The sequence below is a fragment of the Oncorhynchus mykiss genome, chromosome 22 (genome assembly GCF_013265735.2).
Source record: "Oncorhynchus mykiss isolate Arlee chromosome 22, USDA_OmykA_1.1, whole genome shotgun sequence".
NCBI classification, from domain to species: Eukaryota; Metazoa; Chordata; class Actinopteri; order Salmoniformes; family Salmonidae; genus Oncorhynchus; species Oncorhynchus mykiss.
The window spans coordinates 45,722,112-45,741,756 of record NC_048586.1 but is presented as its reverse complement, the minus strand read 5'-3'; the positions used below and the strand labels follow the sequence as shown (position 1 = coordinate 45,741,756).

General features: G+C 42.4%; 1 protein-coding gene across 2 annotated transcripts in view; it reads left to right on the top strand.

Moving 5' to 3' along the window:
- The first annotated feature begins 15,362 nt into the window (after positions 1-15,362).
- The window catches only part of LOC110501932 (ankyrin repeat domain-containing protein 50), a 23,442-nt gene continuing 19,159 nt past the window's right edge, over positions 15,363-19,645 (top strand). The window contains exon 1 of one of the 2 annotated variants that reach the window (XM_036959423.1): positions 15,363-16,662. In XM_036959423.1, the coding sequence (XP_036815318.1) occupies positions 16,247-16,662 (416 nt within the window). In that variant the 5' untranslated portion in view covers positions 15,363-16,246. The remainder of the gene's footprint in view (positions 16,663-19,645) is intronic. The other variant, XM_036959422.1, reaches the window with a different exon arrangement.

The following is a 19,645-nucleotide window of genomic DNA, read 5'->3' as shown; positions in this document are numbered from 1 at the left end:
AAGTCTTAATGTGGATAGCATCCAGCTAGTGTTGCTGTCATGACGCTAGTGAGAGTGGTCAGCAAACGTGACACCTGGCATGGCATGTTTCAGCAAGGTCATGCAGTGAAATACTTATTTGACAGAATTATTTTAGCTATCATGTCATGAAAATACAACAATAGGTTTTGTGTCTGTGTCAGCGTGACCTTTTATTAGTAACCTGAAGGTAAAAAATATATTTTGTTTCACATCAGTGTACCTGGAAGATATTTAAAATAGTTTATTGGCGATAATTACTGTAATGTTTTAAAAAGTTATTCGATTTACTACATGATTTATCAGGTCCGCTCGACATAAACGAAATATGGCGAAGCATGGCGGCATACTGTATGACCGCCGTTTTGCGAGCTCTCTGCTATTTTGTGATACTTTTTTGGCATTTATTTTTACTTGTATTTTCCCTAAATGTATCCGCTATAACTTCTTATAAACGTCCAAAACTTTTTAACATCAGATCCATCAATGCATTTTTCACCTGTCCTGTATTGCCTTATGGTCAGATGAATTCTACCTCCCCACGGGAGTTTTAAGCTGTTATCATGAACGTAGTAGACATTCCACTTAAGGACAAGCAAAATAACAAGCTGAGACTTAACAAACTGTACGAGGCTATAAACAAGCTTGAAAACTCGCAAGAAAAAAACTCTGCTTTTCTTTTCTAGTTGCCGGTGTAACAGTATAACATTAGTCCGTCCCCTCGCCCATACCCGGGCTCGAACCAGGGACCCTCTGCACACATCAACAACTGACACCCACAAAGCATTGTTACCCATCGCTCCACGAAAGCCGCGGCCCTTGCAGAGCAAGGGGAACCACTACTTCAAGGTCTCAAAGCGAGTGATGTCACTGATTGAAATGCTACTAGCGTTCACCACCGCTAACTAGCTAGCCGTTTCACATCCGTTACACCAGCACCACCGCTAACTAGCTAGCCGTTTCACATCCGTTACACCAGCACCACCGCTAACTAGCTAGCCATTTGACATCCGTTACACCAGCAAATGTAATTCCGCGTCATTACAACACTTGATGCCCAATTTACATCAACACGTCTGCAACGCCACTAGGGGTGATAAGGTCCTGATATTCTACCTACAAGCAAACATACAAGGCCCTCCCTCCTCCCCCCATTCGGCCAATCATATCATGACTCTGTACTCCTGCTGACTCTGTCTTCCTGTTTACAAGCAGACACTCAAACAGTAATTCCCATTTACTCGCTCCGTTGAGAAACGGTGATCAGAATCAGAGATAATGCTGCAGGACTGCTGATATGTTCAGAGCTAACCACCTCCGTCACCAGCCTCATTAGGAAATGCATCGGGGATATTGTCCCCACAGTGGCGGTTTCCTTTCCAGCCATTACAATGATCCTGTCCTCCTATAGCTCCTCTCACCAGCCTCCCTTGGTGGAATCATATTACACAGGCTATGGGCGCATGTGGCAGGGACTACAGTCCATTGCTAATTACAAATGAAGACCAGGATCTGCCCTAACGATGCCTCTCTACCAGAAGAACTCAATACATTGAATTGTATTCATTGTTCGACTATAACAACACCGTGCTGCGCGTGAGGGCCACTACCGACCCAGAGGATCTCGGCTCTCCGAGGCCGACCTGAGTCTTTAATCAGGTCAACACTCGTAAAAGCCTCAGGGCCGGACGGTATTCCATGGCGTGTTCTTAGAGCATGGCAGGCATCAACACTGTCATTTCCAACCTCTCCTTATCCCAGTCTGTAATCCACACATCTCAAGATGACCACCATCATTCCTGTTCCTAGGAACTCTAAGGCTTCATGCCACAATGACTACCACCCTGTGTCATTCACATCTATAATCATGAAGTGCTTTGAGAGGCTGGCTTTGGCACACATTAACTCCACCATCCCAGACACCTTAGACCCAAGACAACTACAGGAAATGGTGGGGCGAGCTTGCCCCCCCCCATCCATGTAGACGGGGCTGCAGTAGAACGTGTTGAGAGCTTAAAGTTCCTTGGTGTCCAAATCACTAAGGACTTTAAATGGTCCACACACATGTAACAATGCATTTTCCCCCACGGGAGGCTGAAAAGGTTTGGCATGGGGCCCTCAAATCCCCAAAGTTCTACAGCTGCACCATTAAGAGCATCTTGACTGGCTGCATCACAGCTTGGTATGGCAACAGCACCACCTGAATCGCATGGCACTAGAGAGGGTGGTGCAGACATCACTACAGGCTCTACAACTCGTACATCACTGGGACCGAGCTCCCTGCCATCCAGGACCTCTATATCAGGAGGTGTGAAAGGAAGGTCCGGATATTCACACCTTTATAGTAGAATCATACAACCAGAATCTAAAGACGGTGACATATTGTGGAAGCCCTAGGAAGTGCATAAACATCCATATCTAAGCTGGACTTCAAATGGCACTGTTTTCAAAATCGAGGTCTCACTTCCTGTTTGGATTTCTTCTCAGGTTTTTGTCTGCCATATGAGTTCTGTTATACTCACAGACATAATTCAAACCGTTTTAGAAACTGCAGAGTGTTTTCTATCCACCAGTAATAATAACATGTATATATTCCCATCTGGGAAAGAGTAGGAGGCAGTTTACTCTGGGCACGCCTTTCATCCAAAAGTGAAAATGCTGCCCCCTAGCCCCAACAGGTTTTAAAGACTCCAACCACTCAAGCCATAGACTGTTCTCTCTGCTTCCGCACGGAAAGTGGTACAGGTGTATCAAGTCTGACACCAACAGGCTCCTGAACAGCGTCTATCCTCAAGCCATAAGACTTGTTGCTAAATAGCAAACAGGATCTGTTGACCCTTGTACTGTATTTGTGTACTGTCTCTATGAATACTCACAGGAGTCTACACCCTGACGCATTCTGACACTCCAATACACACACACACACGCACAATCACACACACACACACACACACACACACACACACACACACACACACACACACACACACACACTAATTCCATTTGCTTGCACACACATTTATACTGACTCACACACACACACACACACACACACACACACACACACACACACACACACACACACACACACACACACACACACTAATTTAATTTGCTTGCACACACATTTATACTGACTCTACACACACACGCACACACTCACATCCTGAAGGCTCGTCACCCACCTTACCCCTAGATATATATACATGTATCTACCTGTACCACTCCAGTATCCCTGTAAATTGTAAATATGGTACTGGAACTGAACCTGTACATAGTAACCTGTAGGTGAGTACAGATCCCACATTAACCTTTAATGACGTGAGCGATGTTGTATTCCTGACACATGAAGTCAGCGTGGATAGGGCCCTTCACTCCCATCTCTTCCTTCAGGGGTTTGGTTTACCCCTCCGGGTTGGTGTTGGGTTCCCCAACTTTGTAAACCTCATCATCCTGCACGCAAGGAGAGTTGGTCATGAGTAACTATCAAACTCCTAACTCCTGCTCGCTACAATCTTACCTCTAACAGGTTACTAAATACAAGTACGGCACTGAAATGTATAGCGGCCGTTTTATAGGCTCCTGACTAATCCTGCTGTTTTGTTGTTGAACACCAGAGGGCATCCTTGAGCACATCTACTCCATCTAGTTTTTATCATTATTTTATTAAAGGAAAACACAAAGATGTTGAAGGGCTCCCGAGTAGCACAGCGGTCTAAAGGCACTGCATCTAAGTGCTTCAGGCATCACTACAGACACCCTGGTTCGAATCCAGGCTGTATCACAACCGGCTGTGATTTGGAGTCCCGTAGGGCGGCGCGCAATTGGCCCTGGCGTCGTCTGGGTAGTCATTGTAAAATAAGAATTTGTTCTTATTAACCAACTTGCCTAGTTAAAAAAATAAAATAAAAAGTTTACATACACGTAGGTTGGAGTCAATAAAACTTGTTTTTTAACCACTCCTCAAATAAAAACAAATACTGTATGTTTTGTTATATGGTATATAAATTATCATAAGGTTGTTTTATTTATAATATGTGGATTGTAATAAATTGGCACATTTGCAAAGGGGTTGATGCATTTCTGTCAGGGCAAATCAGGCCTGGGATATTGAGTTATGAATGTTCAACTTTAGTCTTTGTGTCAGGTGAACTGTTGTGTCCTCATCTTTTGGTCTGGATCATTTCATTCATGCATTTTGGTTATAAATAGAAGTTACAAAGAAATGAAATAATAAATTAACTCCAACATGTTGGCTAAAGCAAATCAGGAATGTAACGGTTTTTAAATCTTGGCTGTACTATTATTGTATTTGTTGTCTGCCAAATGGTCAGAATTTTTTTAAATAATGAATTTCCTTCTCCCATATTTATTATGATCCAAAGCCACAGATGAGTGAGTCACTCAGCTTTATTCTGCAAAATAGCCTATTAAATAGGCCAAGTCTAAATTAATACATTAAATTGGTTAAATAAACTAGTATATTTCATCATAAAGAACACATTAATTAAATAATGCTACCCTGGGGTGGCAGGGCGTTGGACTAGTAACCGGAAGGTTGCAAGTTCAAACCCCCCCGAATTCAATCGTTCTGCCCCTGAACAAGGCAGTTAACCCACTGTTCCTAGGCCGTCATTGAAAATAAGAATTTGTTCTTAACTGACTTGCCTGGTTAAATAAAGGTTAAAATAAATAAAAATAGCTCAGCTCTTGAACATATGGGCAATCTTTTTCCGTCCGTATCCTTGCTGGGCTCTCATTCAGTTTCTTCTTCACATCAGCAAAAAAAGAGCATCACATCAGAAACTCTCTTTATACCGAGAGGCTATCAGTCTTTCCACACTAGTAAATAAAGGCAGTTTGTACTCTTTTTTTTGTCATCTGTTTTTCGAGGGAGAGAAACCAAAAGCGACACCAAAGACTTAATCAGCCTTCTAATTCCCCCTTGTGAGTTAGGCACTACAGACGGTAGTGATGTACTGGGGCCAAGCTCCCTGCCATGCAGGACCTCTACACCAGCCGGTGTCAGAGCAAGGCTCTAAAAACATTGTCAAAGACTCCAGCCATCCAAGTCATAGACTGTTCTCTCCGTGCTACCACACGGCAGGTGGCACAGAGTCTGGAAACGAAACGACTATGAACAACGTCTTACCCCCAAGCTATAATACTGATAAATAGTTAGTCTGGGTAGCTTATTTGCGTTACACTGTTGGCTTAATTATTTTTCCACAAACAAAAGCTACAGCCCTTCATGTCTCCTCTCCTTCACATAGTGTATGAGACTACGGCTGATACTGTAGGTTCTACACCATCGTACAGAATTGCACAGTGTATACTATAGACACAGTAATATTACAGTGTTAGCTTCATTCTCCAGTATTGGACTGAGTTTATGTTAACCCAACCATAGTGACATTACACTGCTGGTTTGTTTTCTTCACGCAGTTGCTGGGTTACGATAGTTGTTGTTACACAATTTTTCAGTACAGACAGTAACTATCCTAGTTTCCCTTGGAAACTCACATCTCAGCTCTATTACACCGTGAGGTGTGTAGCTGGGTTACTAGTTTCCTGTTGCACTTGTAGTTAAGACAGTAACCATCCTAGTTTCCCCTGGAAACTCGCATTACAGATATATTATGCTGTTTTTCACACAGTGCGAAGCTGGATTGATGCTCAATGGTTTCTGTTCCATTACTTCACAGTACATACAGTAACCATCCTAGCTAGTTTTCCCCTTGAAACTTACATCTCAGCTCTACTACACTGAGGGTTTCAGTATATAGCTGGGTTTGCTACAATTCTGTTCCATTACTTTACAGTACAGACCGTAACTATCCTAGTTTCCCTTAGAAACTCACATAACAGCTAGATTACAATGCTGGTCTTATGCAGTGTGTAGCTGGGGTTGCCATCTTGTTCTGTTACTCTACACTACACATATCTTCTTCCCACAGAGAGAAACAACCATTTCAAGTATGGCTTTTTGAGCTTGAGAAAATGGGCGGGGTCTTAGACTGCGTAGTCATCCTGAGGTGCTTTCCGCTGGCAATGGCAGCTTCTCACAAGCCCAAAGGCCAAACGGAGAGAGGCAAGTGGAGTTCCCATGAGCACTGAGTGCAGTGATGAAAAGGCTATGAACTCCAATTCTGATGCTGGCCATTGCTATAGTTCCGGCTCCTCTAATGTCTCAGGGTTTTCTAGTTTTGACACCGTGGTTGACTGAATGTTTCCTAATGAGTTCAGAGCAAAGGAGTGTCAATCTACATCCTAACCCCCTCATTCTGGCCAAGAGTTCTGGTCCTGGGGCTCAGTTCACAAACACAAACAGATCCTATAACGTGTCTGACGGACATGTCAACCGTCCGTTACAGTTGTCCACATAAGCCCCTCTTCCTGTTGCGGGTGAACTAGAGGATTCCTCCAGTGTGTTGTGCCCAGCTAAGGCAATGGGCACTTTTCACAGATGCAGACAATACGAAAGCTTTATCAGTTTTTATTTACTATGATGAGAGTTCTCGTCCAGGGTCTATCCGAACGGACTGTCACTTTGTATGGTGGACACTGTTAGTGCAGCTTTTCGGCTGGTCCGCAGGCTTTTGCCTTTTGTTGTGGTGGCACATTCTACTGAAGGAGTAACTGGGAACAGGGAACAGGCCACAACGGACACGAGGACCCTCTTGAACCACATTCGATTTCTGGGCCTCACCACAAATGAGGAGAAGAGTCAACTGACCCCCTCACGTAAGGTGATCTACCTTGGGATGTCCATAGACTAGAGTCTCATGTGGCAACGTCTCCCTCAGATGAGAGTAACAAAATCCTATCTTACTTCAACTGTTTCTGTCTCGGACGAGTCATGGCTTCACTGTTGGTTCCTGGGCCACTCCATCAGCTGGGCCACTCCATCCGCTGGGCCACTCCATCAGCTGGGCCACTCCATCAGCTGGGCCACTCCATCAGCTGGGCCACTCCATAAGCTGGGCCACTCCATCAGGCCATATGGATCACAAAGCATTCACTATATCATCCTGGAATATCCAAGGCCTGAGGTCATCTGCCTTTGGCCTAAAGAACAGGAACCCGGGCTTCACCAAAGAAATCGGCAATACAGACATTGTCATCCTGCAAGAAACCTGGTATAGAGGAGACGGACCCACTGGTTGCCCTCTAGGTTACAGAGAGCTGGTAGTCCCATCCACCTACCAGGTGTGAAACAGGGATGGGACTCAGGGGGTATGCTAATTTGGTATAGAGCAGACCTAACTCACTCCATTTAAATTAATCAAAACAGGAACATTTTACATTTGGCTAGAAATTCAAAAGGAAATTATCTTAACAGAGAAAAATGTCCTCCTGTGTGCTACCTATATCCCCCCACTAGAATCCCCATACTTTAATGAAGACAGCTTCTCCATCCTGGAGGGGGAAATCAATCATTTCCAGGCACAGGGACATGTACTAGTCTGTGGCGACCTAAATGCCAGAACCGGACAAGAACCTGACACCCTCAGCACACAGGGGGACAAACACCTGCCTGCAGGTGACAGCATTCCCTCCCCCATGTGCCCCCCTGGACAAAACTATGACAACATAACAAACAAAAATGGGTCACAACTCCTGCAGCTCTGTCGCACGCTGGGTATGTACATAGTCTATGGTAGGCTTCGAGGGGACTCCTATGGTAGGTACACCTATAGCTCATCTCTTGGCAGTAGTACTGTAGACTACTTTATCACTGACCTCAACCCAGAGGCTATCAGAGCGTTCACAGTCAGCCCACTGACACCCCTATCAGACCACAGCAAAATCACAGTCTACTTGAACAGAGCAATACTCAATCATGAGGCATCAAAGCCAAAGGAACTGAGTAACATTAAGAAATGCTATAGATGGAAGGAATGCAGTTTGGAAACCTACCAAAAAACAATTAGGCAACAACAGATTCCATCCCTTTTAGACAATTTCCCAGGTAAAACATTTCACTGTAATAGTGAAGGTGTAAACTTGGCAGTAGAACATCTTAAAAGTATATTTGACCTCTCAGCTTCCCTATCAAATCTAAACATCTCAAATAGAAAACTGAAGAAAATGAACAACAAGGACAAATGGTTTGATGAAGAGTCGCAGAATACCTGACAGAATACCTGACAGAATACCTGACAGAATACCTGACAGAATACCTGACAGAATACCTGACAGAATACCTGACAGAATACCTGACCACTGTGACTGACCCAAACTTAAGGAAAGCTTTGACTATGTACAGACTCAGTGAGCATAGCCTTGCTATTGAGAAAGGCCTCCGTAGGCAGACATGGCTCTCAAGAGAAGACAGGCTATGTGCACACTGCCCACAAAATGAGGTGGAAACTGAGCTACACTTCCTAACCTCCTGCCCAATGTATGACCATATTAGAGAGGCATATTTCCCTCAGATTACACAGATCAACAAAGAATTTGAAAGCAAATCCAATTTGGATAAACTCCCATATCTACTGGGTGAAATTCCACAGTGTGCCATCACAGCAGCAAGATATGTGACCTGTTGCCACAAGAAAAGGGCAACCAGTGAAGAACAAACACCATTGTAAATACAACCCATATTTATGCTTATTTATTTTCCCTTGTGTACTTTAACCATTTGTACATTGTTACAACACTATATATATATATATATATATATATATATATAATATGACATTTGTAATGTCTTTATTGATTTGAAACTTCTGTGAGTGTAATGTTTACTGTTCATTTTTATTGTTTATTTCACTTTTGTATATTATCTACCTCACTTGCTTTGGCAATGTTAACACATGGTTCCCATGCCAATAAAGCCCATTGAATTAGATAGATAGATAGATAGATAGATAGATAGATAGATAGATAGATAGATAGATAGATAGATAGATAGATAGATAGATAGATAGATAGATAGATAGATAGATAGATAGATAGATAGATAGTGGCTATTTGAAGAATTTCAAATCTAAAATATATTTTGATTTGTTTGTAACTTTTTTGGTTACTACATGATTCCATATGTGTTATTTCATAGTTTTGATGTCTTCACTATTAATCTACAATGTAGAATGTGTTGTTTCATAGTTTGGATGTCTTCACTATAATTCTACAATGTAGAAAATTGTAAAAAAAAATATAAAAAAATTAAGAAAAACACTTGAATGACTAGGTGTTCGAAAACCTTTGACAGGCAGTATAATTATGTGGGTGTTGTGTACTGTGTTCATCAGTGACGGCTCCTCTGAGGATTGTTTGTCTAAATCATCCAAAAGTATCTCAAATTGATTAAAGTCACTAATATCAAGTCACCTACAGACTTGATATCATTTGGCCACTTTAATAAATGGAACACTAGTCACTTTAATAATGCCACTTTAAGAATGTTTACATATCTCATGTTACATGTATATACTGTACACTGTATCCTTCACTATCTATTCTTTACTATCTATTGTATCTTAGCTGTTCTGTCACTGCTCATCCATATATTTTCTACTTATATAGTCTCATCCCATCTCATTTACTAGATTGTGTGTATTAGGTTTTGTTGTGGAATTCCTAGATATGACATATTACCTGCTGCACTGTCAGATCTAGGAGCATAAGCATTTCACTACACTCACAATAACATCTGCTAACCATGTCTATGTGACCAAAACAATGTTATTTTATATCACTTAATTTGAACATGATGCGCAAAAAATATGCTAATATCGGTCCCATTGACTTGAATGGGGATTTGTACCACAGACGCTAAAACGTTAGCATGTGGAAAAGTAAAACAAACCATGGGTGGCTGTCATACCATTTCCATAGACAGCTTACAGGGTAACGAAAGAAATGTGTCATTTTGTAATTTGTGTGTACTATCCCTTTAAGAGAGCGAGTAGCATGGTGCACAGTGTACAATAAACGTATTAACGTGTGAGAAAAATGTACATATGTCATTGACTAAGCATGACCTGTGCAAGTGATGTTGATGACAACTACAACATCAATTAACATTGTAAAATTCCTTTACTGACAGCATTAAAAATGGTTTAACCCTACTGAGATGGAAGTGATATACGCAGTGAGTATAGACTACACTGAGTGTACAAACATTAAGAACACCTGCTCTTTCCATGACACAGACTGACCCGGTGAATCCCTTATTGATGGCACTCATTACATTCACTATCAATCGGTGAAGATGAAGGGGAAGAGACAGGTTAAAGAATGATTTTTAAGCCTTGAGATAATTGAGACATGGATTGTGTATGTGTGCCATTCACAGGGTGAATGGGCAAGACAAAAGATTGAAGTGCCTTTGAACAGGACATGGTAGTAGGTGCCAGGCGCACCGGATTGTGTCAAGAACTGCAAAGCTACTGGGTTTTTCACACTCTACACTTTCCTTTGTCCTCCACCTAAAGGACATTCAGCGATCTTAACACAACTGTGGGAAGCATTGGAGTCAACAAGGGCCAGCATCCTTGTGGAACGCTTTCGACAACTTGTAGAGTCCCACGAACTCGACGAATTGACACTGTTCTGAACGCAAAAGGGAGGGGCGGGTTCAACTCAATCTTAAGAAGGTGTTCCTAATGTTTGGTATAGTCGGTGTGTCCTGCTAGTCACTGTAGAGAAGTGAAGAGATTCAACACAACAGATGGAAACCTTGAGGCAGAGACAGAGATAAGATATCAAACCGTTGAGGTACAGATACAGTAAACATTATGCAGATGAGAAGAGACCTGCTCCCACATCTCGGGGTCAAATTCAGCTGTTTTTTTTCTTCTAGTCGAAGCCTTGACTCATTCTTGAAACCTTGACTCACACAGCTAGCTTCGTCTGTGATATGTGTCACGACCGGAGCGAAGCCCATAACAGAAAGGGAGACAATGTGGAGATAAAGAATATCAAAATATATTTATTTAACTGAAGTAAACTAAATACAATTAACAATGGTGTGTGTGTGTGTAGTCAGTAGTGTAAGTGAGTGGTCACGGGTATACATGTGATAATGAGGGGTGTTGAAAGGTGCCAACGCAAACAAACCAAATAGCCACAAAAATGCCACAACCAAAATCTGTCTGTGTCTCCATGGAGAGAGTCTCCCCAATGAATGGGGAAGAGGTGCATTTATCCTGGGACACACCTGAGCCCAGGTGTGTCCCATTTAGCTGACGACCCTCCCGGCCCCGCCCACCTACATCCTATTAAGGAAAACAAGAGCGAAGAGAAAGAATTCGGCAGACAGAGTGGGAGGGTCGTCACATTAGCTTCATGCTTCAGGAAAGCCCAGTAGAAAGAGACAACAGTCCAGGGGAATGTTGCAATGATCGTTCACCTGTGTTTATTACATCATTTTACAACGGGTTGGGTCTTATCCTGAATGCTGATTGGTTAAAACTGCATTCCAACCAGTGTCTATTTCACAAGTTAACACCGGCTAAATCTATGACGTTGAAATGCCTATTTACTCTGTTCCATCTCACTGCTTAATCCACTGTCTCATCAGCCCAGCCAGGCAATTTATAAACTTGATCCCCACTATAAAAAGTGTCTAGACATTACCTCACATTTCTTTTAGACTAACATTGTCTTATTCGGGCATTAACACTTAATTATTACACAATGTGGTTTATGAATGGGTCTGAATTGATAGAATGAAAAATAGATATGGGGCCCAAATAGAATAAATGATACACTTCAGGCTATTTTTCACCAAAAACAATTAAAGGACATGTTGACATACTTGTGAGCTCAACATTTTAATGGTCTCCCTCTTGACAGTTAATGAAGTTCGTTTTCTGCAATTCTACACATTTTGACACATGGTGAAGAGAATTATGTGCAGTTTTAATATGATATCTGAGTGAGTGACTAACAAAATCAATGCCCCCCCCAGTCGGTAATTCGACCATGATTGCTACAAGTTTAGATAGTCTAGCCAGCTAACTTACTCTTCTAAAAAAAAATGTTAGCTGGGCTAATTGACTGACTGTCTGTGACTTACATAACGAGAAACTAGCACATTTAGAAAGTGAACTAGTTGCCCATCCCTGGGCTAGAATACATGTCCAAAGAAGTACTGTAAATGACTGAATGAATGCCAGTGCAGGTGTAGGAAGCCTAAGAGTCCTCTCTTTCAGTTGGACTCTTCCCTCCATTCTTGGCTGAGTTCCTTCCTGTTCCTGTTCCTGTTCCCAAACAGACAGATAGAAACGCACGGCTGTGAGAGGATTTCCTGCTATGATACATTCCAGCTATTTTTACATCCTTTTGGCAACAGGGAGTCAGGAAAGGCGATATGTTCCCTTAAAGCAATCAGTACCCCACCTACACACACACACACACACACACACATCAAATAAACATTTTCCCGTACATTAACCAATGTATTTCAGCACTGTGTATCAAATGTAAAAAGCACCAATCAGCAACTACCTTTTTCTGGTCTCTTGAGAGCACATCCTTCTGTACAAAGAAACCACCTATAGAAACCACCTATAGAAACAACCTATAGAAACAACCTATAGAAACCACCTACAGAAACAACCTATAGAAACTACCTATAGAAACCACCTATAGAAACCACCTATAGAAACCACCTATAGAAACCACCTATAGAAACCACCTATAGAAACCACCTATAGAAACAACCTATAGAAACCACCTATAGAAACCACCTATAGAAACCACCTATAGAAACAACCTATAGAAACCACCTATAGAAACCACCTATAGAAACTACCTATAGAAACCACCTATAGAAACCACCTATAGAAACAACCTATAGGAACCACCTATAGGAACCACCTATAGGAACCACCTATAGACACCACCTATAGGAACCACCTATAGAAACAACCTATAGAAACCACCCATAGAAACAACCTATAGAAACCACCCATAGAAACAACCTATAGAAACCACCTATAGAAACCACCTATAGAAACCACCCATAGAAACAACATATAGAAACCACCTATAGAAACCACCTATAGAAACCACCCATAGAAACAACATATAGAAACCACCTATAGAAACCACCTATAGAAACCACCTATAGAAACAACCTATAGAAACCACCTATAGAAACCACCTATAGAAACAACCTATAGAAACCACCTATAGAAACAAGCTATAGAAACAACCTATAGAAACAACCTATAGAAACAACCTATTGAAAACACATTTCCTGTTAACATTTTTTTACTCCATTTATACGGAGACTTTGTAAATAGAGCTCGCCAGCTTGTAGTACTGACAAGCTATAGAAACAAGCTATAGAAACAAGCTATAGAAGCAACCTATAGAAATCACCTATAGAAACAACCTATAGAAACAACCTATAGAAACCACCCATAGAAACATAGAAACAACCTATAGAAACCACCCATAGAAACAACCTATAGAAACCACCCATAGAAACAACCTATAGAAACCACCCATAGAAACAACCTATAGAAACCACCCATAGAAACAACCTATAGAAACCACCTATAGAAACAACCTATAGAAACAACCTATAGAAACAACCTATAGAAACCACCCATAGAAACAACCTATAGAAACCACCCATAGAAACAACCTATAGAAACCACCCATAGAAACAACCTATAGAAACTCTTTCTAACATATCCGGTACACACAGCTGGCCTGAACACCCGATCTGCTGGCCTGAACACCCGATCTGCTGGTCTGATCATGTGACCTGCCAAGAACCCAAATATTTGTTTATTTATGACTTCATCACAGCACAGCTGTTTGCTCTAGCAAGCTGACGGCTAGACTAGCCATTGTAACAGCAATTGTAAATGTTTAATTTGCGTATCTACCAGCTAGCTGACTTGTCTTATTGTGTCTCATTGTTTGCACAAACGTACGTTCATATAAGATATGTTTATACAAAAGTTAACTAGACAAGCCTTCACCTCAAGCTGTTTATGAGTCACTTCCTCTGCATAGCTCACTGATCAAACAATCTGCCTAATGTGTTCCTTCGGGCTGTTTTATTATATGTAAAATGTTAACGTCTATGGAATTAAACAGTCTAAATATCAACGTTTAATATCAGATTCTACATTTCAGAGCATTGTTCAATATCCTACTGCTCTGTGTGCTACAGTATGTTCCAATGCCCCACTAGATGTAAGCCTATTGCCCCTACAGTGAACATTATGAGAGTAAAAGGTACGGAAACCATCAATCAACTGCTTAAAGTGATGGCATGGTCCTGAACACATCTGATCAGTATAAGAGGAATGTATTGGTAAAAACACAACATCACTGCTGACAATTTTTTTTTTAAATGATTATTTTATTTTTATGAAAAATAAGTATTTAAGAAATGTGATGATATGTTAACTATAATTTTTGTTTATATATATAAAACGTTTAAATAAATAAATTAGGCTCAACATCAATACATAACCACAAATAACTTTGAAGAAGGAAAGCGTTTTATACTAGAAGCTTCTGGAAACAATTGGTTGTCATGATAACTGTATTTCAATCACAGTTTGAAAGACACAATGGAATCCCCTTTACATTCTGCTGTGCATGGATACAGTAGAAGATACAGACGTCTATCTTTTGATTCTGGCGACGTCATACATCATGTGAAGTCATCGTCGTCTGCTTGGCCACAATTCAGATAAGCATCAAACCCTTTTACCCATCATCACGTTTAAAAAAAAAATTAAAAAAATTAAAAAAACACCTCTCTGAGCCTCGCATGCTTTCCTCACAAAATGTGGAAACAGTCAGAGTACATAAAGGGGCTTTGTCAGCGACCTAGTTAAAGGTTGGTTCCATCCTGATTCCTGCAATAACAGCAGCATGGGTTCTACTTCATCACATCTGTTGAATAATAACCATGTGAGGTGTACTTATACAGGAGTTCTGGAGCTCATTCACAACCTCCCTCCCTCCCCGAGCCAATCGCCTGGACAGGAGGGACCCAGGAGCGGTGTGAAAGCCTCAGTTATAGCATGCTGTTGTGGATGAACTTTGACTCCAAACAAGCAATCCAACTCCTCCTCTCTTTAGATCGCTCACACGTTCCGATATGCTCTCTCTTCTCTTTTCTTTACTCTCCCTCCCTGTCTCTGACTCACAGTTTAAATGCCACTCTGCTTCAATACATGCCCTGACATGCTGAGAAATGGGGGGGAGGAGAGAGGGAGGGAGGGAGGGAGGTAGAGAAAGAGAGAGGGAGGGAGGGAGGTAGAGAAAGAGAGAGGGAGGGAGGGAGAGAGAGAGGGAGGGGGGAAGGGAGAGGGGGGAGGGAGGGAGGGAGCGAGGGAGGGAGAGGGCGTGTGAAAGAGGAGGGAATTTCATCTGAGCCAACTGTACAGAGAGGGAAGAAACTTTGAGACAAATGTAGGAATCGCAACGAGAGAAAGCAGGACTTTCAGCAGCAGCAGCACGGAGGGAGAACACAAGGATATCTTATCTGGGGTGATCCCTCGTCGCAATCTCTCACGGTCTGACACTCTCTCTCTGTCTCTCTCTTTTTTCTCTCTCTCTCCCAGACAGAGGAGAGGAGCAGCAGTGTGAAAGAACGAGTCGCTACTGGAACCGTGTAGCAGCCGCAGCTCTATTCTATTTTCTATTCATTAAGCTTTTCCTTTTATTTCTCACCTGCGGACCCCGGTTGAGATGGTAGAGACACACTGATTGACCTGAGGACCCCGGTTGATATGGCAGAGACACACTGATTGACCTGAGGACCCCCGGGTTGATATGGCAGAGACACACTGATTGACCTGAGGACCCCGGGTTGAGATGGCAGAGACACACTGATTGACCTGAGGACCCCCGGGTTGATATGGCAGAGACACACTGATTGACCTGAGGACCCCCGGGTTGATTTGGCAGAGACACACTGATTGACTGGAGGAACCTGTGGAGAGACTAAAGGATCTCACTCCACACACCTGAGTGTCCAGAGGACTGATCCTAGTTGGCCACAGGGTGAAGGATTAAGGGACAAGGATGGTACTTGGAGGATCCACCAGAACACAACATCTGACGCAGAACTTTCGGGACACTCAAGGAAAGAATCCTGACATTACCAAAGCTATTATCCATATAATAGTCTACAATTGTCCATTCATATCGAAAGCAAAAGTACAAGAGGAACTGGAGAGGGGAGTATGGGACGTTGGATCCGTGGTGGAGTGACTCCTGGTTGGTTCCCAGGGGCCCGATGAGTGGCAGCAGCCATAGCACCAGCCTACTTCGGGGCCGCCGCTTCTACTGCCGGGAATGGGCCCTGGAAAAGCTTGGGCGCTGTCTGGAGGCCAGGTCCACTCCCGGCCGGCCCCCGGGGGTCCTGGTGACTGGGGGGCCCGGGGCAGGGAAGACAGCCCTATGCACAGAGGCAGTATGGCCCACATCGGACGCAGGGCTTGGGTTGGCACCACGCTGTTTGGGGTTTCACTTCTGCCAGCGGGAGGACGGGAGGACCGTGGCGGTGTGGAGGTTTGTCCTGGGCCTGGTGGATCAGCTGAGGGTCAGCCCCCTCCTCCCCCTGGGGTACAGGGACACACTGGACACCCCCATGGTGGCGACCACCTTGGAGCCCCTACACTGCCAGAGGGACCCGGATGACACCTTCAAAAGGTCTGCACTCTATACCCCGTCTATTACTCTCTGGCATTACTAATCAACTTATCTAGACGGCTTTGTGAATCGCTGGGCTCTGATGTGAATTGGATACATGGTCTGCGGAAGCGAATGTGACATTTTCTATAGAGACATTTCAAGGGTTGTCAGACTCAAACATTGAGTCGCTCAGATTGATAGAGGGATGAGTACGTCTGGGGGAAAATCCCCATTGTTTGATTTGACATAATAGTCACACTTTCACAGTAGCATATGAATAGTCGTATTAGCATAATGTATTTGGAAAGTGAAATGAATTACACAACCATCAAGCTTCTCCTAGTTAACTGTCCTTCAAATCAAATCAAATCAAATCAAAATCAAGTCAAATTTATTTATATAGCCCTTCGTACATCAGCTGATATCTCAAAGTGCTGTACAGAAACCCAGCCTAAAACCCCAAACAGCAAGCAATGCAGGTGTAGAAGCACGGTGGCTAGGAAAAACTCCCTAGAAAGGCCAAAACCTAGGAAGAAACCTAGAGAGGAACCAGGCTATGTGGGGTGGCCAGTCCTCTTCTGGCTGTGCCTGGTGGAGATTATAACAAAACATGGTCAAGATGTTCAAATGTTCATAGATGACCAGCATGGTCGAATAATAATAAGGCAGAATAGTTGAAACTGGAGCAGCAGCACAGTCCTTGACTTCTTCCTACACATAACAGGGAGTTTACCATTCGGCCATCAGATTTGCTACCCATTGCTCCTTATAAGACATATTGCTGCACTCTGTACTCCTCTGTAAACTGGTCATCTCTGTATACCCGTCGCAAGACCTACTGGTTGATGCTTATTTATAAAACCCTCTTAGGCCTCACTCCCCCCTATATGAGATATCTACTGCAGCCCTCATCCTCCACATACAACACCCCTTCACTCCCCCCTATCTGAGATATCTACTGCAGCCCTCATCCTCCACCTACAACACCTGTTCTGCCAGTCTCATTGTTAAAGGTCCCCAAAGCACCCACATCCCTGGGTCGCTCGTCTTTTCAGTTCGCTGCAGCTAGCGACCGGAACGAGCTGCAACAAAACACTCAAACTAGACAGTTTTATCTCAATCTCTCTTCCTTCAAAGACTCAAACATGGACACTCTTACTGACAGTTGTGGCTGCTTGGCGTGATGTATTGTTGTCTCTACCTTCTTGCCCTTTGTGCTGTTCGCTGTGCCCAATCATTTTTTGTACCATGTTTTGTGCTCCTACCATGTTGTGCTGCTGCCATGTTGTGTTGCTATCATGTTGTTCTCATGTTGTGATGCTACCATGCTGTGTTGTCATGTGTTGCTGCCTTGCTATGTTGTCGTCTTATAGGTTTCTCTTTATGTAGTGTTGTGTTGTCTCTCTTTCTGTAGTGTTGTGTTGTCTCTCTTTATGTAGTGTTGTGTTGTCTCTCTTTATGTAGTGTTGTGTTGTCTCTCTTTATGTAGTGTTGTGTTGTCTCTCTTTATGTAGTGTTGTGTTGTCTCTCTTTCTGTAGTGTTGTGTTGTCTCTCTTTATGTAGTGTTGTGGTGTCTCTCTTTATGTAGTGTTGTGGTGTCTCTCTTTATGTAGTGTTGTGGTGTCTCTCTTTATGTAGTGTTGTGTTGTCTCTCTTTATGTAGTGTTGTGTTGTCTCTCTTTATGTAGTGTTGTGTTGTCTCTCTTTCTGTAGTGTTGTGTTGTCTCTCTTTATGTAGTGTTGTGTTGTCTCTCTTTCTGTAGTGTTGTGTTGTCTCTCTTTCTGTAGTGTTGTGTTGTCTCTCTTTCTGTAGTGTTGTGTTGTCTCTCTTTCTGTAGTGTTGTGTTGTCTCTCTTTATGTAGTGTTGTGTTGTCTCTCTTTATGTAGTGTTGTGTTGTCTCTCTTTCTGTAGTGTTGTGTTGTCTCTCTTTATGTAGTGTTGTGTTGTCTCTCTTTCTGTAGTGTTGTGTTGTCTCTCTTTCTGTAGTGTTGTGTTGTCTCTCTTTCTGTAGTGTTGTGTTGTCTCTCTTTCTGTAGTGTTGTGTTGTCTCTCTTTCTGTAGTGTTGTGTTGTCTCTCTTTCTGTAGTGTTGTGTTGTCTCTCTTTCTGTAGTGTTGTGTTGTCTCTCTTTCTGTAGTGTTGTGTTGTCTCTCTTTATGTAGTGTTGTGTTGTCTCTCTTTATGTAGTGTTGTGTTGTCTCTCTTTATGTAGTGTTGTGTTGTCTCTCTTTATGTAGTGTTGTGTTGTCTCTCTTTATGTAGTGTTGTGTTGTCTCTCTTTCTGTAGTGTTGTTGTTGTCTCTCTTTATGTAGTGTTGTGTTGTCTCTCTTTATGTAGTGTTGTGTTGTCTCTCTTTCTGTAGTGTTGTGTTGTCTCTCTTTATGTAGTGTTGTGTTGTCTCTCTTTATGTAGTGTTGTGTTGTCTCTCTTTATGTAGTGTTGTGTTGTCTCTCTTTATGTAGTGTTGTGTTGTCTCTCTTTCTGTAGTGTTGTGTTGTCTCTCTTTCTGTAGTGTTGTGTTGTCTCTCTTTATGTAGTGTTGTGTTGTCTCTCTTTATGTAGTGTTGTGTTGTCTCTCTTTATGTAGTGTTGTGTTGTCTCTCTTTATGTAGTGTTGTGTTGTCTCTCTTTCTGTAGTGTTGTGTTGTCTCTCTTGTCGTGATGTGTGTTTTGTCCTATATATATTTGTATTTATTTTGTATTATTATGTTTTAATCCCGGCCCCCATCCCCACAGGAGACCTTTTGCCTTTTGGTATAGGTCATTTTAAATAGGAGTTTGTTCTTCTTAACTGACTTAACTGACTTGTTCTTAACTTAACTGACTTGCTTAGTTAAATAAAGGTTAAATAAAAAAAAATGGCATTGACATTCAGATTCTATTTACACTGTACTTCTAAAAGCCTGTCACTGCTAGTGCTGCTCAGTCAAACAAAGAGGGCCAAAAGCACCACAGAAAAAAAAAGCTAGTGATTGTCTCGCTTCCTTGGTTTATTTAT